Source organism: Phaseolus vulgaris, chromosome 2 (genome assembly GCF_051622355.1).
Source record: "Phaseolus vulgaris cultivar YP4 chromosome 2, ASM5162235v1, whole genome shotgun sequence".
Lineage (NCBI taxonomy): Eukaryota > Viridiplantae > Streptophyta > Magnoliopsida > Fabales > Fabaceae > Phaseolus > Phaseolus vulgaris.
In genome coordinates, this window is record NC_143499.1 from 11,439,590 (window position 1) to 11,465,009 (window position 25,420).

Below are 25,420 nucleotides of genomic sequence, written 5' to 3' on the forward strand. Positions count from 1 at the left end.
GCACATTGCCAAAGCCTCATGTTAACTTCAACACCTATTTAAGAGAGAACATTTATTGACCATCTAGTGGAGTTCGAGACTAGTGACTTTTCCAATAGGACACAAGCCCCACAAGTGGTACTACAGTTTAATGGAAAGCAACTTTGTTGACATGTAGTTAGTTAACAGATTATAGGTTTAGGTCTAATTCCATCTCCTTTTTAGGGGCTAGCTATGCCTATATGGGGCTGACCACATTCACACCTACTTGTAAGTGTATGTAGTGTATCCACCATAAATTCCTTTACACCGTCTAAAATTTCAATTCTTAATGTTTTCACATTGCAGCTCACCAATAATTAATCTTGCTGCCTCTTAATTAATTTCTTCATCTATGTGATACCTTCCATATCAGTTATCACAGACGCAACAGTGGAACCAACTGTGCTACCATGCAACCAATAGCTCAAACGTACAACTTTTAATTTCGTCTTCAATATTTCAACTTCGTTTTAATCATGTTCTACACTTTAATAACTGATATAGACACATGCAATATGAATAATTAATGTTGTCTGTACATGCAGTGTTAAATGAGGCTTCCTCAAGTCAAACTGAATCATTAGTACTGTATTTGTTTAATTATAAAGGGAAAAAGAAAAAGAGTACACTCTTCTTAACATTCACAAACTTTTACTCATGCCCTCAAATTAACTTATCTTAATATTGTGAGAAGCATCACGGAATTGCCTTATACTTAACATACTCCTACACTTATCAAATAATAAATAGGTTCCCAATAAATAATTTACGTGGTAAAATGAAACTCATCTTCTTAATACCAAATTAGTTACCTTTATAATCATGTGGATAGAAAGAACATAGTGAGAAACCATTTCTCATGGGCTTGCCGACATATATCTAGAAGGTCAATAACTTCAAGAGACAATCTTTTACATGGTTATTAAAAAGTTTCGACTACTTTTACGTAGCCAGTGCTATAGTTGAGGCCTGAGGGTGTTCACTTGACAGTAGTCCACTTAAAAGTCTAACAAGACTATAGTAAGTTCTATATCTAGTTTAGAACTGCATATATTTTTTTATTCTAACTGCAAGAACGATAAATGGATGTCAGAAGAGTGATTGCTATGAAACTTACCTGCAACAAAATCTTCATAAGGTGATTCAATTAAGCTAGACTAAAGATAAAATCTGCATAAAGTGATTGGATCAAGTTAGACTAAAGACTACAGGCCAATATATATAAATATGGTCGACACAATTGTGATATTATGGCATTGAAATGCATCTGACATATTAGAACTTAATTAGTACCATCTTCTGTATCAATAAGATATTTCATCATCTTAGATTGATTTCAGCAATCATAGTGTAAACGTCATGTTATGTAAATTTATAAACTGATGAACTTTCATACACTGCATGAAGAATTATATTTGCTAGGAAAATAACTCAAATTGAAACTATTTACGAAGGTTGACTGGAGCACACGGTTAGCATCTATCACAGCATAATTGTTTCATTAATTTTATTTTCTTATATCCTGTTATATGCATGCACAGCGACCACGAAATCGTGTAGATTTTTTCTTCTTTTTAATAGTTTTAGTACTGTGATACTTATAGAATTGACTGATATAATTCAAAATTACCAATCTACTACTGGATCAAATCTATCAAAACAAAAATAATTATTCATATTAACTTCAATCAAAATCAAGTTCTCCAATTTGAGAACAAACATTTTAGGTAATCTGAATGAAAGTTCTCTTCGGCTCCATTAGTCCAAGACTCTTCAACCAAAAACCACAAACTGAAACGTCATGATACACTGCTTGAGACTGTTGCCTACATCCATCTAACTGCCAACAATTTTTTTAAGTTGCAGAATGACAATACATATAATCAATCACTTTGCAGATTGTGCCTGATTTTCTGATATTAGTATTTTATAGGAATAGGCTGCCAAACTGTACTTCACATTTTGAATAAAAGTTTTTTCCCCACTTTTGACTTACACTAGCTACCTAACCTACTTGTCAAACCACTTGCAAAGTGAGAAGGGTAGAACTTTAAATCCATCAAGGAATATATAGATTAACAATCAACTACAAGTCCACCAAGTCATATTCATCAATGTACCAATAAATTAAAGCAAAATTTTCTGTCATTTCATGATGAAACGGTTGTCAACCATCGTGTATCACTTATGCCCCAATCATTACTCAATGAGCCACAGAAGATTTGCATCCACTTCTATATATAGGATCATAAGAATAAAGCATGGGCCATAGCATACATTTAGTGTGCACTTTGAAGGAAGACAGTGATGTAATAAGCAAGGGCACTGGCTACCTACAATGAACAAAAATGAAAAAAGAAATCAGAGTTAACGTTGACAACACAACAACTAGCGTGAGATTCCTCAAGTATAATTAACCAAAAGTTTCCCAGAAGCAGATTTGTTGACAGGTTCTAAAAGTAAAAGCGACTATGTAAAAGCTGAAGGATGTACTTTTCATCATTTATCACTAGAATCAGCTTTGAGTATTCTCAAGAACAAAATTGGATTTGCAAATTGGTAATTTTATAACAAAGCATTGTTACATGAAAGTCTAGGCCAACGGATCAAAATATTAAATACTTAGGGAGTGCTAAAATAGATAGCTATGGAATGTATGAACATCGTGGTCAAAGGTTTCGATCACTTGTGCACTGGAATTTTGATTCTTCCGCAAGGCAATGGTTCTATCCTTCTATTTTACCTTGTGATTGATTAATAAATGTCTACATACAAAATGCGTAATTAACCATTCTTCAAAGTGCGTAATTAATCATTCTTCATCATTCATGAAGATTATAGTTGCGAGTCAGTTATTAAGAAGGTGGACTTTAAGTTTACCTTATAAAATCATTTTCACCCACTTATATAATATGAAATGTTTTTATCTATATTCCATGTGAGATTTCCAAAATACTTCCTTACACCAAGACTACTAACTCGTGCGGGAGACTATATATCTATGGATGGTCTGATAGCGGTCTTATAGTAGATGACTTGATAAGCTCAACAAACTCTCGTTAAGATAAACTTTAAATGATTATGATACTATAATAAAAAAAAGAGAAAGGAGATGCAATATCCACTACAAAACCACAAGCCTAGAATAAAGAAATTGCATAGAAGGAAACTCAAATACACAAGAGAAAAAAACCCAAGTCGTGGGTGGTCAGCTGCAACTAGTGATTAGACGCAAAAAGAACAAGATAAAGAAAAAAGAAAAATAATATTTGTTTATATCTAAAGCTACATTTTGCAAAACTAGAAAATATAAAGCTTATAAAGAAAAGGTGGGCCAATCAGAAAAGAGACCAGACAAACAAAACAAAGCCTAAAATGTAAATATATAGTTTATCGACCCTCTTCAAGCTGGGAATAAATGTTTTTTCTTTCTAGCTTGGAATGAATGTCTTGAAAAGGAGTTGGAGTCAAATGTTTGATGAAGATGTCAACAACTTGCATGGAAGAAGAAATAGGTAGCAGTTTGAGCAAATTTGCGTTCAACTTTTCATGAACAATGTATGTATAAGGTAGCTGGTTGAATATATGAAATGTTTAGGTCTTGGAGAAGATAGGTGATCTATTGGATTTTATGGCTTTATACTCTACTTTAGATGAACTTCTTAATGTAGTTTGTTGTTTTTTGGATTTCCATGAAATAAGAGATTTGCGTAAGCATATTGAAAAATCAGTGACAAATTTTCTAGTTTCAAGAAAAATTGACAAATCTGAATCACTATAAGCCTTTAACTGGATAAGGTTCTGACTATGAAAAAATATTCCTTATTACGCTGGAGCATTCTTGAGATACCTTGCAATGTGGAAAGCAGCTTATTGATGATATTTTGTAGGAACTGAGATTAATTGACTTAAATTGTTAACACTAAAGGCAATGTTAGGTCTTATATTAGTAAGGTAGATGAGACGACCAATAAGTATGTGGTAGGAAAATGATTTTTCTTCGTTTAGTTTGTTGCATTTGTCTGCAGAGAAGTGAGAAGTGTGAACCAATGGAGTACGAATGGGGGCATAATTCAACATCCTAGATTCGTTTAGAAGATCCAAAATGTACTTTTTTTTACTAATGTGTATACCAGTCTTGTAACGAGCCACTTCAAGTCCTAAGAAGTGTTGATCTAGTAGATAAGTTATGTGGTTGATCTTCTCAATATGGTTTTTAGTGAGTCTGATATCATCCACATAAACAAGAAAGGCATGTGTTTTAGTGTCATGGTATTTTATGAATAAAGAGTAATCAATAAAAGATAAAACATAATTATTTGAAAGTAATAATTTAGATAACTTTGCATACCATTGGGAGCCAACTTATCGAAGTCCACAAAGAGATCTTTGTATTTTACAAATACTGTTGTTGTTGGGAACAAGAAGACCAGGTGGAGGCTTCATATAGACTTCTTCAAAGAGGTCTCCATGCAAAAAAAAATAAAAATTGTTGACGTATAATTGCTTGAACATCCGATAAGTGCCAGAATTTAGTAATATTTCATATTAAAATATAGACACTTATGAGTATTAATTGTTAAAATAAGTATAAAATAACCCTTAATTTATGAATTTATACCTTTTTACATATTTTGTGAGTTTTATTTGAATAAGAACGATTTATTCACAAATTTTGTGTTAAATACATGATTCCAGGGGAGAATGGAGATGGTTGGGCAAAAGGAGAATAATATAAGCCAAAAAGGGAAAGCTGGAAGGCCTCGACACACACCAAACTCACAAAAGCCCAACTAAGCATCAGAGAATTTCGCTCAAGCGATCCCATTCTCACTTGAGCGATATTGCTCCAGAAACATTGGTCAAGTTCGAAGCTTTACTCGCTCAAGCGAGTTCTATCTCTCTTGAGCGAGAATCCACTTAAGCCCAAACAATTTAGGTTAAATAGGGGGTTTGAGGCACAACCCTAGAGTGCAATTGAGAGAAAAACACCGTTGAGTGACTTGTAACCCAATTGGGAGAATAGAAGGTGTGAGAAACATTAAAGGAGGCAGTCGTCAAGGAGAAACATCTTGGATCTTCTTTTCATGCTCCGCCTGCTTATGATAGTCATCATGTGTGGCTAATTATACCCTTTGAGGTTGGGAGTAATCTGTTCAAACTCTAATGTATTAAGGTGATATTTAAACATAATATTTTGTTCTTGATTGATTATTGGTATTATTGTTTTGTTTATAATGTTTGGTTTATCATGATCTAGAATCTTAGATTTGATTGGAAAGTACTTATATGGTTCTGACCCAAACGATAATGCTTAACATATTTGAATGCTAGGAATAGATTTGAAATGTTAATCCATATCAATGTGTGATCTTAAGGATAAGTTGTTATGCGATAAATGGATATTTAGGAATATCCGAATAATTTTATATGCGAGAAATCGATATAAATGATTTTTATACAGACATCAATATTAATCAAAGGACACAATATTGTCATGCTAATCAAAATGCAAAAGAGTGAGAAAGATGAAACCCAATCCCTAATTTTCCAATTGAAGCAACAAACTCCTTGATTTGTTTTCTTATTAATCATTGTCATCATAACAAATATCAACAAACTTTTATTATTCTGTTTTATATTTGGTGAATCTTTTACTTGATTATTCAATTGTTCCTTGTAGGTTTAATATTCATCCTTGAGGACACATTATTACTTCTGACAATGTGATGCACTTGCCATAAAAAGTCATCAACACCCAACTGCAGCTAAAGGAAGCAAAAGGTGTAAGGTTGTTAGCTTAACAACAGGGGCAAAGGTATCTTTGAAGTATAATCCCTTCAACTGTGTGTATTCCTTGACTACAAGACTTGTGTTTGACTTTGTAAACCTAACGACAACCAATGGTTGTTTTTCCAAGGGGCGGACAGGTGATTTACCATGTGTGATTAACTTCTTTCATGGCTTGCTACCAACATATGAATTAGGAAGCTTCCTTATAATTGTGTGGTTCCACATGAGATGATATAGAAAAAAATAGTATGTTTAAAAGTAGAAGATACAATTTTTTTATTAGAGTGCTTGTTGACATTGATATGCTATCTGTTTTTTCTGACCAAATTTTTGTGGAAAGACCTGGTTTTGCTTTTATTGTAGATATTGAATTTGAGAAGTTGATTGCATTTTGCTCTTCATGCAAAATGATACATGATATTTCTAAATATGGACGTCAGTTTGATAGCCACAATAACACAACCAAATCGTCCAAATAAGTTGTACAACATAAACATGTGAATGTTCATACCAAGGTACCTAATGAAGCACCTAACAAGGAAGTGGTTGGTGTCATAGAGAAAGAATTTTGCAGTAGAGATACAAATCATGGAAAATGATGTACCTGTTTGTAATGCAGGGGTGGTTTTGGGAGATGCTATTGGTCATGCATAATGTATTTGTTGAAGTTGTTGTGGACCAAGGGATGAAGGCTGGATCTCTTGTTAGTCAAAAGTTTTAAAAAAATTCTAAAGAATTATTTATTGTTGATAATGTATATGTTGGGTCTATTAGTGTCTAAGTTCAAGAGGGGAGGGGTGAATTGAGCTTATAAAATTTTCGCAAGAACACACAATTTTTCAGTTCCAGAGGCAAAAAGAACAGATTGTTTTTACATGAAACAGATTGATTCTTCAGAGCAGTCTTGGCACAATTTGAATTTGTTCAATATAAGATTGTGATCAACAGAGAAATATAACAGAACCAGATCAGCTTAATATTGTGAGGATGAAGGATACAACTATGCTTAGAAATCAAACAAAATTACTCAACACAAGATTTTAAGAAGAATGATCCTTTCTCAGATTTTAATGAATGGCCAGTTTGTTCACAAATCACTTAAACCATTATATACAGCAACCTTGTTTATGATCAGAGGACTTTAACAAATCAGAAAGAACAGTTTTCACTTAAACCCAGAATTAACAGATTCAATTTCAAAAGAACAGATTTAGTTCTTGACAGAATTAAGCAAAACCAGAAATGAGTGCAGGGATGAGAAGACAAGGCACACAAGTTTTTATACTGGTTCACTCATACAGAGCTACATCCAGTCTCACCTTACCCCAAGGTGGAATTCACTAAGAACAGTACCAATTACTTACAAACACAACAGTTCTTGAACACTACAAGAACAACACACACAATGCTGAAAAACCCTATTTCAGCACACCTTGCACTCCAAGAAACCCTATCAAGGAGTGACTAACACTTACACCTTTACAAGACAGAATAAAGGAAAGATTACACCTGAAAAGAAGATGCAAGAACTCAAAACCAGTAGTTCAATTTGCTGCAGAACTGTACCAGCACCTTCACCAAGATCAAAGGTTTCCTAGAACAAGCACACTTGAAAATCTCTTTGGAAAACCTTTCAAAACTCTTTCAATCCTTCTTCTCACATGGAAAATGTTTGATCTCTGTCAAAAACGTAATTGCTCAGCTCCCTTTTCATGTGAGAGAGACTTTTCTTTATATAGAAAACAGTTTCTAACCTCTTTTCAAAAAACAGTTGAAAAGCAGTTATGAAAACAACAGATTCATTTTTGAACTTAACAGATTTATTTTGTGAAACCCGCCAACTCAGCTAACTGAAATAACTGTCTGAGTTGTACCTTTGGTGCCCTAACTAACTTGTGAAAAACCTTTCAACTCACCAAAGAATAAACCTGTTCTTTCTCAGTAAAACAGATTAAAATATAGCAAACAGGCCAGCTCAGCTTTAACTGAAATAACTAACTAAGCTTTACCTGTGGTGCCCTAACAGAATTTAGAAAAGCTTTTTAACAGAGAAGAAATAAACAGATCCTTTCTCCATAAAACAAATTTATTTGTGTACTGTTTTAAAACTGTTAAAAACATTTTAAAAAGCTTTTCAAAAACCATTTAACCACGTCATGTGCTTGATCTAGACTTGGTTAGGCATCTAGGATAGGTTATACAGCAAAAGGCAATCATACACAGTTACATGCCTAATTACAAATGAATCTAAAAACCTATTACAATCTTCAAAGCACTCAAGCCATTTTCTTCATCAAACACACATCAAGCCTTGGTAGGGAAGAAGCTTCCTCCAGCTTCAACAATCTCCCCCTGTTTGATGGAGACAAATTCCCTTTGCTTTGCACAGCTTTGAAGAAAGATCATGACCAAACCTGTACAGAACTATATACAAAAAAACACAGGTGTCAAGGCAGAACAAACAGATTTAGAATTGATGTACCTGCAGATTTAACATCTGAATCATATCAGCAACCTCTGTGAATATCAACTGCAGAACCTGTACCAGGCTATTCTTTTCCCCCTTTGGATTCATCAAACAGAATGGGAGCACAAAATACCAAAGAACAATAATAGCCATACATAACAGTTCAAATAAAACCATCATAGAGATTCATTACAGACCACAAAACGACTAAAAACCAGTACAGAAAAAAAACAATACAGATTAATCCCAAATTGTTCAAACAACATATGAAAGATAAAGACTTAGAAATAGGATCACTTGTTGTTGTAATAGAGCTCAGCTAGCTGCACTTGAACTCCTTCAAGTTGGTCATCCAAGTGTTGAAACCTGGCGTAAGTCATCTCATAGTGTGCCTTCTGCTCATCTGTGAGTATGTCCAGCCTGCTTAGCACCTGTCTTTCAAACATAGACAGAGGTTCACCTCTGTACTCAGGTGCCTCATATGCAACTATTGCATTCTGACTCGTGACAGCAACATCTTCATGTTCAGCAGAATGTACTGGTGATTCGTCCATGTGTTGCACACCATCAGCATTTGCTTCTTCTTCATTTCCTTTAGGAGCAGATTCTTGCTCAGCCCTCTGTCCAGCATTTCTTCTAAACCCAGCCATCTTCATCCTTATAGAATCCCATTTTCATGAGTGTGGAGTTATCTATTTCACTTGCAGCTTTAATAGATTCATTCCTTTCATTGGTAGTGTCCACTTTAAAATGATCAATCAGTTTTGACACAAATATTGCATAGGGAAGACGATAATCAGGTAGTCTTGCAGATTTCAGCATATGTTCAACCATAGTACTTACCCAATTTACCTTAAGCTGGTTCATGATGCAATACAGCAGTATCAAATCTTCCTCATGAAGTACAGCATGATTACTTCCTCTAGGGGTAAGCTGCCAAGCAATTATATGAGCTAAGAGTCTAGGAATTAGAGTTAGGCTACCTGCGTGATACCTAGCTACTGGTTCAGTGGGATTCCTCACACAGCTTCTATAAAATTGCAATTTGTTGAATCCTTGAATTCCAGCAGTGTTTCCTTTGCTCACTTTCAGTCCTGAATATTTGATTCCACCCACACTGCTCCAGATTTCCCTAGTGATCTTCAGCTTCACTCCTTTTACATGGGAAACCAGATTTTTACCCTCTTGTTCAAGGTTGCAGTAAAACACCTTCACAAGGTCTGGATAAACATTTCCATTCATCTCCAGAAATCCTTTCAGCTTTTGATGCTTGAGCAAGTCTTTGGCTTCTATCAGATTCTCCTCTCTCAGCCATGAGAACTCAAGCAGCTTGGGTACATTGATTTGCTTCCTGCCAGTCTCATGTATGAACCTTGTCATTGCCTCTGAATCTCCAGCAAACCAGTTTTCCAAGATGCCTTGGCTGCTTTGAGATTGCTCCTTGGATTTCTTCTTTCTATGTGAGGAGGATGCCATGCTTAATCTGTTTTTCCCTGCATCAATATATTAACATACAATTCTAGAAGAAAGACATTACAGATTATTATTCAAAAGCAGAAACAAAACCTGTGGTGAAGCAATGTGCACCTGGACAGCTTATAGTGCAAGTGAGATGGTGTGAGGGACGAGCTAAATTGTGCTAGGTTTATATAGGATTATTAAACCAAAATTGAAAAACACAAATTTTAATTCAGGGCAATGTAATCAGATTTTGGAAATAATGAATTTTGAAGAAAAATCAAATCCCACAGATATGCTACAGATTTTATTCCAATGGTGCAGCAGGTTCAGGTGTGGATTCACGTAAGAATATCTTGGAACCTGATTTTGGTACATCAAATTTGTTGCATCTACACAAAATCCAATTAGTTAGGATACCCACACATTAATTTGCATGGATCTGCTGGTCAATAATCGTAAAGGCAGTCAACAATAAAGTGAGAGAGAGACAAAATAAATCTTTCTCTTTCCTAGTCACATCTGTGATTTCTGAAACAGGGAACGAAACATGTTAAAACATAAAACAACAGATTGAAATTTTCACTGCAAAGGACAATTTAAGCTAATAATACCCAATTCATTTAGAAGAAAGTGAAACCTGTCTTTAGCAAGTGGTTTAGTGAATAGATCAGCCAGTTGAAATTCAGTACCAATGAATTGTATATCACATGTTCCATTAGCTATATGTTCTCTTAGAAAGTGATGTCTAATTTCAATGTGTTTAGTCCTTGAGTGCATGACAGGATTCTTAGATAGATTTATGGCACTAGTATTATCACAATTTATAGGTATGTTATTTAACAGAATTCCAAAATCACTTAGCTGCTGCCTTAGCCATAAGGTTTGAGCACAACAACTTCCAGCAGCTATGTATTCTGCTTCTGCTGTGGAGAGAGCAACACAAGCTTGCTTTTTGCAATGCCAAGAGATTAGACTTGATCCAAGCATGTGACAAGTCCCACTTGTGCTCTTCCTATCAACTTTGCAGCCTGCAAAATCAGAATCTGAAAAACCAATCAAATTTAAAGATACCTTGTTAGGATACCACAATCCAACATCCTTAGATCCTTGCAAATATTTCAGAATTCTCTTTGCTGCATTGTAGTGTGATTCCTTTGGATCAGATTGATATCTAGCACATAAACATACAGCAAACATAATGTCAGGCCTGCTGGCAGTTAGGTATAATAAGGAACCAATTAAACCCCTATACTTCGTTTGATCCACTGATTTTCCTGCAGAATCTTGATCCAGCTGACAACTTGTTGAAATAGGAGTGCTGATTGCTTTGCATTGATTCATATCAAACTTCTTGAGCAGTTCCTTGCAGTATTTTTCTTGGCTTATGAAAATTCCATCCTTGAGTTGCTTAACTTGTAGTCCAAGGAAGAAATTCATTTCTCCTAACATTGACATCTCAAACTCACTTTTCATGGTTTTCACAAAGTCTTCACACATCTCTTCATTTGTGGATCCAAAGATAATATCATCTACATAGACTTGCTCAAGTATGATATCTTCACTTTTCTTCTTTAGAAAGAGAGTTTTATCTGAATTGCCACGGCTATAACCTTGAGAGAGCAGAAATTCACTTAGCCTTTCATACCATTGCCTAGGTGCTTGCTTCAATCCATATAAGGCTTTCTTAAGCATATACACATGTTCTGGATTTTTGTGATCTTCAAACCCTGGAGGCTGAGATACAAACACCTCTTCATTAATGTAGCCATTTAGAAATGCACTCTTGACATCCATTTGAAACAGCTTGAAACCTTGTATGCTGGAAAATGCTAGAAGAAGTCTGACAGCTTCAAGACGTGCTACTGGTGCATAGGTTTCACCAAAATCAATACCTTCTTCTTGGTTATACCCTTTAGCAACTAGTCTAGCTTTATTTCTAGTGATAGCTCCATGTTCATCCATCTTGTTCCTGTACACCCACTTGGTTCCTATGATGTTCATCTCATGCTTTCTTGGAACCAAAGTCCATACTTCATTGTATTCAAACTGGTTCAGCTCTTCCTGCATTGCTGTTATCCAATTGCAGTCTTGCAGTGCTTCTTCCAGGATTTTAGGCTCAATCTGTGACACGAAAGCTACTGTTCTGCAGAAATTGTTGAGTGAATTCCTTGTTGATACTCCTTTCTCAATTTTACCAATTACATTGTCAAGAGTGAGATCCCTTGGTGTCTTCCATTCTTTAGACAGTCCTACATTCACAGTAGATTCTTTAACAAAATTTGGATTAGTAGCATCAAGCTCACTAGACTGATTCTATTGCATAATTGTTCTTAAATCATCCATACCAGGTTCATCCATAACAGATTTGGGCACAAAAAAATCTGTTTCATCAAACACAACATGTATAGATTCTTCAACTGCAAGCAATCTTTTGTTATACACTCTATAAGCATGACCATTTATAGCATAACCAATATGTATTCCTTCATCTGATTTAGGATCAAACTTCCCCAGATTATCTTTACCATTATTTAAAACAAAGCATTTGCAGCCAAACACCCTAAGATGACTAATGCTAGGCTTCCTACCTTTATACAATTCATAGGGAGTTTTCTTAAGAATTGGTCTAATCAATGTTCTGTTAAGCACATAAGAAGCAGTATATACAACATTAGCCCAAAAATATTTAGGTAAACCAGATTCATTTAGCATAGTCCTAGCTAACTCTTCTAGTGATCTATTCTTTCTTTCAACAACACCATTTTGTTGGGGTGTCCTAGGAGCAGAATAACTATGTATGATCCCATGTTTTTCACAATATTTATCAAACTTTGCATTTTGAAATTCTCCCCCATGATCACTACGAATCTGTTTTATCCTATTTTCATTTTCATTATGCAGAACCTTAGCAAGTTTCTTAAAGGCTTTATATGCATCATTTTTAGAAGCAAGAAACAAAGTCCATGTATATCTTGAAAAGTCATCAACAATCACCAAAGCATAGTAATTTCCAGCTAAGCTAGCAGTCCTAGATGGTCCAAACAAGTCCATATGCAAAACATCCAAAGCTTTATTTGAAGAAACCATATCTTTTGATTTAAAAGAAGTTCTAATCTGTTTTCCCTTTACACAGGCATCACACAATCTGTTATTTTGAAACTTTATGTTTGGTAAACCAGAAACAAGTTCCTTAGATTTTAGCTTATTCAAGTGATTTGTGTGAATGTGAGCTAGTCTCCTATGCCACAACCAAGACTCATCATTTTTAGATAGCAAACACTCATTTTCAGAACAACTCTTTATAATGTCTAGGAGATAAATGTTGTTTACCCTTTTTCCAGTGAACAGCACCTTACCAGAATTTTCATTTGAAATTGTACAAGTGTTGCCTTCGAAATTGACCTTGTACCCCTTGTCACACAGCTGGCTAATGCTTAGAAGACTATGTTTTAGCCCTTCAACATATAGGACATTCTCAATAGTAGTTGAGTCTTTAGTACCAACATCTCCTCTTCCAAGAATTTTTCCTTTATTGTTATCTCCATATGTGACATGCACTTCAGCTTTGAGTTTCAAATTTATGAACTGAGTCACATCACCAGTCATGTGTTTTGAGCAGCCACTATCAAGATACCACTGGTTTCTCCTGCTGTTTTTCTGCAACAAAACAGATTTAGCACTTATGGTACCCCTTTAGTCTAGGGTCCAGCATGATTAATACCTTTTCCTTAGGAAGCCATTTGGCCAATCCTTTAAGAACAAGGTACCTCCTAACTTTACAATTTTTAGATACATGACCAGACTTCATACAATAAAAACATGTTGCAATATGCATTGTTTTTTAATAACTAAAAGAGGAAAAACCTGTTTTGGAAGGAACAAAGAAACTGGACAGCTTTTTCACATTACCTTTCATTCCAGGATTATATCCTAAACCATTTTTATTGAAAACAGCATTCTGTGAACCTAATAGGGTTTCAAGATTTTCTCTTCCCTTAGTGAAATTTGAAAGTGTTTTTAACAAATACTCAACCTGTTTTTCCAGCTTTTTACAATTATCACAAGTTTTAATTGATGCATGCAAACATGTCAATTCAAGACTGATAAATTCAGTTTTAGCTTTGTGCAGTTCTTCTTCAAGAGCTTTGACCTTTGGTTCAAGTACCCTATTTACTCTATTCAATCTGTTGCACATTATAGCCAACCTGTTTGCTTCATCATGTGTTTCCTTAAAGGCTATTAGCAGCTGATCATAGTTTTCAGAATCAGTGGAGAAATTACTTACTGAGTCAGAGTTGGATCCCTCATCATTCACCATGAAGCAAAGATTTGCTTCTTCACTTTCAGTTGAGGAATTACTAGATGAGGATACATCATTTTCTTCCCATGAGATATATGCTCTTCTACCTTTGCCTTTGTCACTCCTTTTGCTTGCTGATTTTTCTTTACTTTGATTGTTTGGACAATCAGTTTTTATATGACCTGGTTTACCACATCCAAAGCACGTGTAATTGGAAGAATTTGAATCATTAGGTTGTTTGGAATACCTCTTTCTTTGCTGAGTTCTGTCACGGTTTTTCTTTATAAGAAATCTGCTGAATTTTCTAGTGAGAAGACTCACAGTCTCATCATGTTCTGGATCACCTTCTTCCTCACTTGTATCATGTTCCATGGTAGTTTTCATAGCAATTCCTTTGGCCTTCTTTTCCACTGTTTCTTGTTCTTTCAATCTTTTCAGCTCAATTTCATGTTCTATCAGCTTTCCAAAAAGTGCAGCAGTGAACATCTTGGATAAATCTCTGGATTCTGAGATTGCTGTTACCTTAGGCTGCCAGCTCCTATCAAGACATTTTAATACCTTAATGTTAAGCTCTTCCTTGTCAAAGACTTTACCAAGGCCAGTGAGGTGATTTACAATGTGTGTAAATCGTTTCTGCACATCTGCAATACTTTCTTCAGATTGCATTCTGAACAGCTCATACTCCTGAATGAGTGAATGCTTCCTTGCCCGTTTCACATCATCAGTCCCTTCATGAGTCACCTCTAGTACATCCCACATCTCCTTTGTTGAGTTACATTGAGAAACTCTAAAGAAATCATCCATATTCAATGCAGAGGTGATGATATTCTTGGCTAAGGAGTCATATTGGGCCTTCTTCTTCTCGGTTTCACTCCATTCAGACCAAGGCTTCTTTATTGTTTCATCTTTGACAACCTGCATAGGTATGAAAGGTCCACTGACCACTGCATCCCAGATTCCCATGTCAATAGATTCCATAAAGATCTTCATCCTGATTTTCCAGAAAGCATAGTTAACACCACCAAACATAGGAGGTCTATTAATAGACGCACCTTCAGCAAAAGGCATTTTAAACTCAGACATCATACAAACACTTGAGCAAAATACAAGCCCTAGCTCTTGATACCAATTGTTGGGTCTATTAGTGTCTAAGTTCAAGAGGGGAGGGGTGAATTGAGCTTATAAAATTTTCGCAAGAACACACAATTTTTCAGTATTCCAGAGGCAAAAAGAACAGATTGTTTTTACATGAAACAGATTGATTCTTCAGAGCAGTCTTGGCACAATTTGAATTTGTTCAATATAAGATTGTGATCAACAGAGAAATATAACAGAACCAGATCAGCTTAATATTGTGAGGATGAAGGATACAGCTATGCTTAGAAATCAAACAAAATTACTCAACACAAGATTTTAAGAAGAATGATCCTTTCTCAGATTTTAATGAATGGCCAGTTTGTTCACAAATCACTTAAACCATTATATACAGCAACCTTGTTTATGATCAGAGGACTTTAACAAATCAGAAAGAACAGTTTTCACTTAAACCCAGAATTAACAGATTCAATTTCAAAAGAACAGATTTAGTTCTTGACAGAATTAAGCAAAACCAGAAATGAGTGCAAGGATGAGAAGACAAGGCACACAAGTTTTTATACTGGTTCACTCATACAGAGCTACATCCAGTCTCACCTTACCCCAAGGTGGAATTCACTAAGAACAGTACCAATTACTTACAAACACAACAGTTCTTGAACACTACAAGAACAACACACACAATGCTGAAAAACCCTATTTCAGCACACCTTGCACTCCAAGAAACCCTATCAAGGAGTGACTAACACTTACACCTTTACAAGACAGAATAAAGGAAAGATTACACCTGAAAAGAAGATGCAAGAACTCAAAACCAGTAGTTCAATTTGCTGCAGAACTGTACCAGCACCTTCACCAAGATCAAAGGTTTCCTAGAACAAGCACACTTGAAAATCTCTTTGGAAAACCTTTCAAAACTCTTTCAATCCTTCTTCTCACATGGAAAATGTTTGATCTCTGTCAAAAACGTAATTGCTCAGCTCCCTTTTCATGTGAGAGAGACTTTTCTTTATATAGAAAACAGTTTCTAACCTCTTTTCAAAAAACAGTTGAAAAGCAGTTATGAAAACAACAGATTCATTTTTGAACTTAACAGATTTATTTTGTGAAACCCGCCAACTCAGCTAACTGAAATAACTGTCTGAGTTGTACCTTTGGTGCCCTAACTAACTTGTGAAAAACCTTTCAACTCACCAAAGAATAAACCTGTTCTTTCTCAGTAAAACAGATTAAAATATAGCAAACAGGCCAGCTCAGCTTTAACTGAAATAACTAACTAAGCTTTACCTGTGGTGCCCTAACAGAATTTAGAAAAGCTTTTTAACAGAGAAGAAATAAACAGATTCTTTCTCCATAAAACAAATTTATTTGTGTACTGTTTTAAAACTGTTAAAAACATTTTAAAAAGCTTTTCAAAAACCATTTAACCACGTCATGTGCTTGATCTAGACTTGGTTAGGCATCTAGGATAGGTTATACAGCAAAAGGCAATCATACACAGTTACATGCCTAATTACAAATGAATCTAAAAACCTATTACAATCTTCAAAGCACTCAAGCCATTTTCTTCATCAAACACACATCAAGCCTTGGTAGGGAAGAAGCTTCCTCCAGCTTCAACAGTATATATTGTTGCAGTTGATGATATGGGAGTTAGTTATGGATCTTAGGATGTTATTTTTGCCGATATGCCCTCTTTGGAGAGTTTCCATAAATTAGATGATTTGTTACAAAAAATGACTTTTTTCCTGCTGAAAATTATGGTCTTTTAGAATGATTCCCTTAATTCAAATATGAAATTAATGCAACATGTCCTAAATTTATTGTTACTAAACGAGTTATTTTTAAATTTGTTTCTCAGAATTTGGACATGCAAAATTATTTTGAGTCTCTTTTAATGATGAAAAAAAAAGGCTCAAGCAGTGAAGATGATGGTGTTGGTGTTGTCGTCAACGATAAAACATTTAGCAATGAAAGTAGGTTTGATGTTATAGATAGAGGTGAGTTATCTTTTTTTGTGGTTGAGGGATAACCTGCCTTATTTCGTCATTGTCTCGTGTGAGCTACAAACTATCCAGAAAATGTCTTAGTTAAACAAATCTACTAATCCTGTTTATTTCTTTTTTTTATATATATATAACAAATTGCAGTCGTCTGAACAATCCAACTCATATTGTCAAGTAAAGTTGATCATATTAAAAAAAATAGCTTCTTATTTATTTTTTAAATTTTAGCATAACTTATCAAGTTTATAAAACCTTCTATTTTTTTCTTTTAAAAATCTCTATTGGTCAAACTCAATATAAAAGATAAAATTCATTTTTTTTTAAAATTAAAGAGATCAATCTGAAAACCAATAAGGGAACGAATTTAGTTTAGAAAATAAAAACTATTTAATTTGGTAAACTTTACATATAAAAAAAAAAAAAACTCTGTAGGGGGAAAGTAAATACCAAAATATTCAAACTTTGATCGAAGAAAAATAAAAAATTGACTATTTTAATTAATTAATATCAATTAATTTTAGTTTAAATGTGAACAACATACGTGACACTTAATATGTTGTTTTAGTTAAATATTTTATAAGAAGCACTTTTTATAACTTTTAAAGTTACCTTTATAACATATAAAAAAGCATTGAAGTATTTTTCTTCTTCTGAATTTTAGCTCTTATATTTTAAAAGATTTTAAATATGATTTTAAAGGTACTTTTTCTAGAACGAGAAGAAACACAACAAAATATACCTCAACTTTATGTCCATGAAATCAAGAATTTGATAAAAAAAAAACTATTTTATATAAACACCTTAATTTAATAGAATTGTAACAAAATGAATTTTACGTGCTCTCGATAAAAAAAATCATTGAAACTTGCAAGAAACGAATAGGGGTTAGATTTATACTTTTTTTTTATATATATAAAAGGGTATATTTAGTGATAAAAGCAGAAATAAAGAAAAGGGAAGTGAAAATAGAAATTTAAGGTAGTATATAGTAAAGGCCCTAACTTGTGTGTTCATGAGGCTCGGTCAATTAAATTAATTGAGGTTCCTGCAACTTCATAGTAATATTATCCACATACTTCTTAAAATACCAAAACCATCCTGTAATCCGTAATTATTTTCTTAAAGAAAAAAAATTGGATTGTAAAATATGAAAGGTATTTTAAAAATACCTTTCAAATTATACAATTCGAGAGGTGTAAATAGAAAAAATATATTATGGATAAAATGGTCTTTTCACCTGGCCTTTGGGGTGTTCAGAAAGTTTATGGAGGTGCAGGAAGAATTGTTCAAGTTCAATTCGAGTCATTATTTCTTTATGCACCCTATATATATTTATGTGCACTTCTCTGGAGATGGTTAAAAGATCAAGATTGCTTCTTCATGTACTCCATCACTTTTTCAGCCACCTCGTACTAACACTGATTTAACCACTATACATATATTAAGAAATTAAAAACTAAACTTAATTTTTACTTTACCTATCTTCTCATTTTTCGTTCCGAAACATTAACTCCCACTAGCAAAGGGTGTCAATGCGTTGTTTTGTGTCGATCTCAACTGACGAAAAAGTGTGTCAGTGGTTGCATCATTTTGTGTCGGCCCGAGTCGACACAAAGTGTTTAATAAATATTATTTTTTTTTCTTCCACGTTCAATTTCTCTCAATTTTTAAAATTCTAAATTTACAAATCCTAATCTTCAATCTTCTTCCTCCATTTTTTAGTCACTCTCTCGTCGATGTCTTCCTCCCTTTGGCGTTGAGTCTTTTTGTCGGCACTCTCTTTCTTTGTCGACGCTTCCTCTTCGCAGTAACATGTTCTCTTCTCTCCCTTCGCTCTCAAGCTTCCATCTTTCTCTTATCTATTTTTTTTTAACTTTTTTATTTATTCATTTCTTTATTTTATCTCCACCTTCACGTCCAACTTTTCGAAGGTTAAACTCCCTCTTCATTGATATTTTCTTCGACAAAGGTTTAAATTGCTGAAAGATAAATTTAAATTCCTGAAAGGTTTCTGTTTTGATTTAGATTTGAATGTCTTGTGGTTTTGTTGATTGAGCTGTTGGTTTTGTTTGTAATTATTTTTTATGATTGTTGGGTAATTTACAAGTTGTATTGTGGTTTATCATTGTTTCTGTTCATGATTGCTGACTTTGTTTTGATTTGGGAAATTTTGTGGGAATTTATGTGAGTTTCGTGGTGAGTGAATTTTAGTGTAAAAAATAATAAATTCATGCTATAAATGTTTTAATGTAAAGATTGTAAATGTAGGAATTAAATAAGAATGTGAGAAGAAAGCATGTAATATATAGGTAATATAATTACATAGATTTGTCAAAATAATTAGCTTCGCAATAAAAAATTTGGCATTGGATCTATTTTTCTATTATTTTAAAAAATTATTTTGTTTAAAATATTTATTATATATATATATATATTATAAGAAATTAAAAGTTAATGGTGTATAAAATAGCAGGGTGGCAGATAGCAAAAGTGATGGGCCAGTTGAATGAGCCTATGTTTTAAAATTTAGTGCATATATAATAATTGTGGTGTAGATAGAAAAAGCTGGGCAGCAGAATGGCCCAGGCTTGACAAAACATTGTACAGATATATGAAGTATATGATGCAAATAGTAAAGTCTGGAAATGGGAATATCAAAAACAGGGGTCTGATAAGTATTTGTTCTAATTAGTAATATTTAGATTTTTCAAAATAATTAAATTCTCATTAAAAAATTATTACTGGATATATATATATTTTTTAACAAATTATTTATTTAATATATATATATAATATATATATATAATATATATATATATATATATATATATATATATATATATATATATATATATATATATATATATTAAAAGAGCACTTGTATCGATTACCAATTTGCTCTATACAAATTTACTTTGCTTCTACACTTTTTTTCGTTAATTTGTTTTTTACTTTGCTTCTACACTTCTTTTCGTTAACTTGTTTTCGACGCATAAACAACAGTTATTTTAGTTTTCTTTATTTTGCTTCCGTCTTTTACCAAGATAAACTATTGTTTTTCTTATAATGACTTGTCATCCTTTCTCAACTTTAAAGCTTATTACATGTAATGGATTAAATAAATTTCAAGTCCTTAATATTTTATTAACTTTTATTTTGAGTTTATAATAAATCATTTTTTCAAAATTGAGTACTAACTAAATTATAAATGAATTTTGATTTGAAAAATATTACATTGAGCCTTTTAATTAATTCCAGGTAATTTTTCCAAATTAAAATTTTATAATTTAGTTGATACTCAATTTTCGAAAAAATAATTTATTACAAACTCAAAATAAAAATTAATATTTTTATATATCTTTTTAAGTCATTCCTCTTTTTTTTTTTGTATCTTTACCCATTAAAATATTTTTGCCATGAAAATATAATATGTTAATATAGATATCACAAAATTCTTAACACATACTATTCTTCAATATTCTAAATTATATGCATTTGTTTGAATTTAAAGGACACAACAGAGGACACAACAGAACTGACGCATGTACTGAATGATTCTTCAACTAAAGTGTTTAACTACAGTGAAAAAAGTACTTATCATACATTCAAAATAAAAATAACTATGCATTGGGACCTAAAAATGATTTAAGTTTAAAATTAAATACATTTTACACTATGCATAAAGAGTTTGTTTTTTCCATTATTATCGACTATGATGTTAGCGTCAAATAATTGCACCCCCTCTTCTATATTAATGGAAACGTGGAGGAATGAAATTCAATTTAAAATGTGTAAGCATCAAAATGTATTATCAAAAGTAACAAAACCAGTTACGTTTACGTGAAGGGGAGAATAAGAGAGGGAAAGGTTGGTGAGAAAAATGATGATTGGTGTTGAAGTGCTCATCGTCAAAACCATTATAAATGTAAATAAAGCAAATGAGTGTATGAGAAGTGAGAAGTGAAGAAGAATATCAGAGGAAAGGCAGAGAGAAAATGGTGGGTGTAGGATTAGGGGTAACAGCAGCAATGATTGCAACTCAGTTCTTGGAAGTGGGGTTGAACACTCTAATCAAAGAAGCAAACACCAATGGAATGAGTAATTTTGTCTTCATTGTGTATTCAAACTTCTTGGCTCTCTTTGTCCTTGTACCATCAACCTTCTTCTACCACAGGTGTGCTGTGTATCTGCTTCAACTGAAAAATCTTAACTTTCTTTTACACTGTTATAGTTGTATATAGGTTGGTATTTCACTATTTCTTCTGATTGATATTTTGTTCTTGGCTCTTCAAAAATCACAGGAAGAGAACTCCTCCTCCAATCCCAAGATCAATTCTCTGTAAAATGTTTACTATTAGCTGCCTCAGGTATGAACATGACAAAAAGCACTAAATTCACATACTTAACTAAATATATATTTGTACTAAGTATGAGATATGATGAATTTCACACTTTGTTGTCGAAATTTGAAATAATATCATTAGACTCATTTTATGGTATGGTTTATTTTAGAATTTAAAATTTTATAGTGATTTTATTTTTGAAAAACGTATTGGAAGGATGAAGAAAGAAAATGTATTTAAATTATTTTTAGTTCTAAGTCCTAAACAATAATGGCTACAAAACAACGTCTCAGTTGAAGTATAAGGATAATGATGGTTTGTCTTTGGAATTACTTATCAAATTTTCATCAACGACGTTAATGTTTCAACCTCAAGTCCATTGATATAATATTGTTATGGTATATGCTCAATAATCCTTTATTGTTTAAGAGTCAATACCAATTCAAATATATTTTTTACCTTAATTTTTTAAGACATTTTTTTCACAGAAAACCATAATGAAGTTTCAAGCTGCAAGTAGACAATACCTTAGATATGTGGAGAATGAAATATTTGTTCAAAAGATGAACCATTGTCCCCCTTACCCTTAGACTTCAACTGGAGGGTTTATTCATGATGGAGTTTCGAACTTCAAAACGTACAATATCTCAAATGTGGTGATTGACACGATATTATTTAATCTGATTTAAGGTTGGAACAATAATAATAAACAATTTGACATGAGAAATTTGATTATATAATGTTGATTAGTGCTTTTTTTGGTACATTGGAAAACTAAGATTTGAGTGAAAATAAATTATTAGAGTAAAAGTAGATGAAAGATAAGATGAATGACAGATGATTGTTGAATCCTGGAGTGTCACTCTAGCTAAAATGTAAAATTCTATAATGATGCTTAACATGAAGTTTTATAAAAAAAATAGAGTTAAATAAAAATATATAAAAATAATTTAATAGGTCTATGTTTACTTAAAATTACTTTCTTTTTATTTCTCTATGGTTGACACTACAAGAAAATCATTAAATAGTAATCAAATTTAGAGATAAAAAATAATTAGTCATTATATTGACTAAATTATATACTAATTTAGAGACTAAAAAGTTATTGATATTTAATGTGATTTCTATTATTAATAAAATATTATAAAATGATTTCTAAATTGGTATCTAAATAACTACCAAAGTTTTAGCTACTAATATTTTAGATTTCAAATTAGTCTATAAAAGGCTAATAAAAACTAATTTATAACATAAGTAGTTAGTAGATAAAACTTTAGTAGCTAATAGTTAGATACCAATTTAGAAACTATTTTATAAATTTTTATTAATAATAAAAATCATTTTAAATATCAATAATTTTTTAGTTTATAAAATATCTATAAATTAGTTAATAAGTAATTATTTTGATCTTTAAAATTAATTTTATTTAATAATTTTATTGTAGTTTTAACGGGTGAAACATACATGTTTTTCAAACAAACTACTCATTTTTCTATGTTGATTTAATGTAAACTTTTATTTGGTCAATGATTGAGATGAAACTTCAATTCTAATTAATAGAACAAGTCACTTGAAAAGTTATTTTGTTTGATTAGTTGGATGATGACCTTAAGGTAGTGCAGCACTGTAGTGCAGACGTTGATGTACACTGGAATCTCATACAGCTCTCCCACACTATGCTCTGCAATGGTGGACCTTGTTCCTGCTTTCACCTTCATATTTGCCCTTATTTCAAGGTTCTTTCTCTGTCCTCTTCCCCTTACCACAATTATTGCACAAGTTAACAATTTTTACTTATCTATTCTTCTTTGATCCCTGTGCTGTGCACTCTCAGGATGGAAAATCTGAATCTGAAACAGCAAAGCTGCCAAGCAAAAGTTATTGGCACAGTGATCTCCATTGCTGGGGCATTCATAGTGACTCTATATAAAGGAACGCCATTGAATTTCAGTTTAAATGTTGTATTTGGTGGAAAGGAAACTTACCTTTCAGTGCAATCAAATTGGATCATTGGTGGTTTTCTTCTTGCAACTGCTAGTCTGTGCATTTCAGTTTTGCTTATTGTTCAGGTACTTAATCAAACAAACCATTCTGGACATGTACACAACAGTTTTTGCAGTTTAATGTTTAGTTTATCTTATAAAATATTTTCCCCAAAAATTAATATTCCGAAACATGTAAAAGTCATATAACTTTTTCCAACACTGCAGACTTCGGCTGTCAAGGAGTATCCTGAAGAGTTAGTGATAACAAGCATTTGTTGCAGCATGGTGGTGATCCTATCTGCCATAGTTGCTCTCTTTGCAGAGGGAAACCCTAAAGCTTGGATACTCACATCTCATAAAGAGTTCATAGCTGTATTCTATTCAGTAAGTATAAACCTTTTTATCAACACATTATTTTCCTTAGTTCTGTGATGATGATGATATGTATATTTGTAGGCCATATTTGTTGTATCAACGAGGAGTGTTGTGTGTACATGGGGATGTCGAAAGAAGGGACCAGTTTATGTAGCTATGTTTAACCCTTTGGGAATGGTGATTGCACTTGGCATGGGGGTAATATTTCTGGGAGAGAACCTTTACCTTGGAAGGTAAATACATCTAACTAAGGACACAAATTTTGTGAGAAACGATTTTGGTGAAATATGTTAACACTGGGTATAATTTTTGGTGCAGTGTGATTGGAGCTGGTACAATAGGTATTGGATTTTATTCGATGATGTGGGCACATGCTGAAGACGATAAGGTGGGAAATGAGAATAACGAGAACCGTGATCTTGTTACTTCCTCCTCTTCAGCTCCTCTGTTGTACACCAAAAGTATACATGTATAGCTTCACATATTCTGATTATTAGGAATGGAAATATAGTCTCTGGATTCAACTATTAAAAACATATAGATTTATTTATTTATTATAAATCTTCTTTAAAACTTTGAACTGTCCTAATCTGTATAGAAATATCTGATTTGACCAACAAACCTAATTAAATTTTTCTTTTTTCAATTATTGTGACCTCATCAAACTAAATCACACTTTAAATTATTGGTATCTAAATTAGTTTAAATTATTAATAAATAATTTCTAAATTAATATCTAATTAGTTACTTAAGTTTTAGCTACCAACTATTTAGATTCTGAAGTTGGTATTTAAGATATTGATATCTAATTAGATCTAATTCAAAACTTATTTATGAATAATAAAAACTAATTTAGATACTATTAATTTGTTTATTCTTTAAAATACTATATAATTTTATCAATATAATTATATTAGTTCTCTAAAAATTATTTTTTATTTAATAATTTTATTGTAACTAATTATTTATATATACATTCATGAATAGTAAAATATAATTCTAATTTCTTTCTGGTTCAGCTTATAAACTTGCAGTCCCATATATTTATTTACTAAGCATGGAACAATATAAAAAATAGAAAAAGAAAAATTATTAAACACAGACGCATATCACTATAATACATTTCATCATCTAATCCACAAATATAAATATCAAATGAATATATATAATAGGGACTCAAGTGACACTTTTTAAAAGATTCTTATTAAATATATTTTATAAAAAAAAAACTAACACATCACTCGTTCTAAACATTTTAAGTATGCAAATTTTGGCTTTATATATTAGAATAAGTTTAAGAAATTCAATATTTAGATACATGAATTATGTAATAAACTCTCAATCAACTTCTCACTATCATCTTTGATTTTTTTTTTTATCAAGAACGAATATGTATACTATAAATATAAATATTTACAAATCTGCACTAGATTGAACTATTCATTATGTAAGTGAGCCTAAAATTAAAATTGACATTTTATGGATCTCATAGGATCAATTAGTCTCCCACCACTTGAGGTCTTAATTTATATTATTTATATACTCAGTGAAGTTAGGATAATATCTTAGTTAAA

At 32.5% G+C, this 25,420-nt stretch overlaps 1 protein-coding gene across 3 annotated transcripts; it reads left to right on the forward strand.

Annotated features, from left to right (window-relative positions):
* Positions 1-21,079: 21,079 nt before the first annotated feature.
* LOC137810642 (WAT1-related protein At5g40240) lies at positions 21,080-24,407 on the forward strand. 3 transcript variants are annotated; one of them, XM_068612025.2, is made up of 7 exons: positions 21,080-21,317; positions 21,445-21,510; positions 23,109-23,222; positions 23,321-23,555; positions 23,697-23,855; positions 23,928-24,079; positions 24,165-24,407. In XM_068612025.2, the coding sequence occupies exons 1-7, from the start codon at positions 21,139-21,141 to the stop codon at positions 24,319-24,321; spliced, it is 1,062 nt and encodes a 353-aa protein (XP_068468126.1). In that variant the 5' UTR covers positions 21,080-21,138; the 3' UTR covers positions 24,322-24,407. The 3 variants fall into 3 exon arrangements, with proteins under 3 accessions (XP_068468126.1, XP_090154393.1, XP_090154394.1); XM_090298267.1 differs by having other exon boundaries at positions 21,244-21,317; positions 23,082-23,222; XM_090298268.1 differs by lacking the exon at positions 21,080-21,317 and having other exon boundaries at positions 23,100-23,222.
* The last annotated feature ends 1,013 nt before the right edge of the window (positions 24,408-25,420 follow it).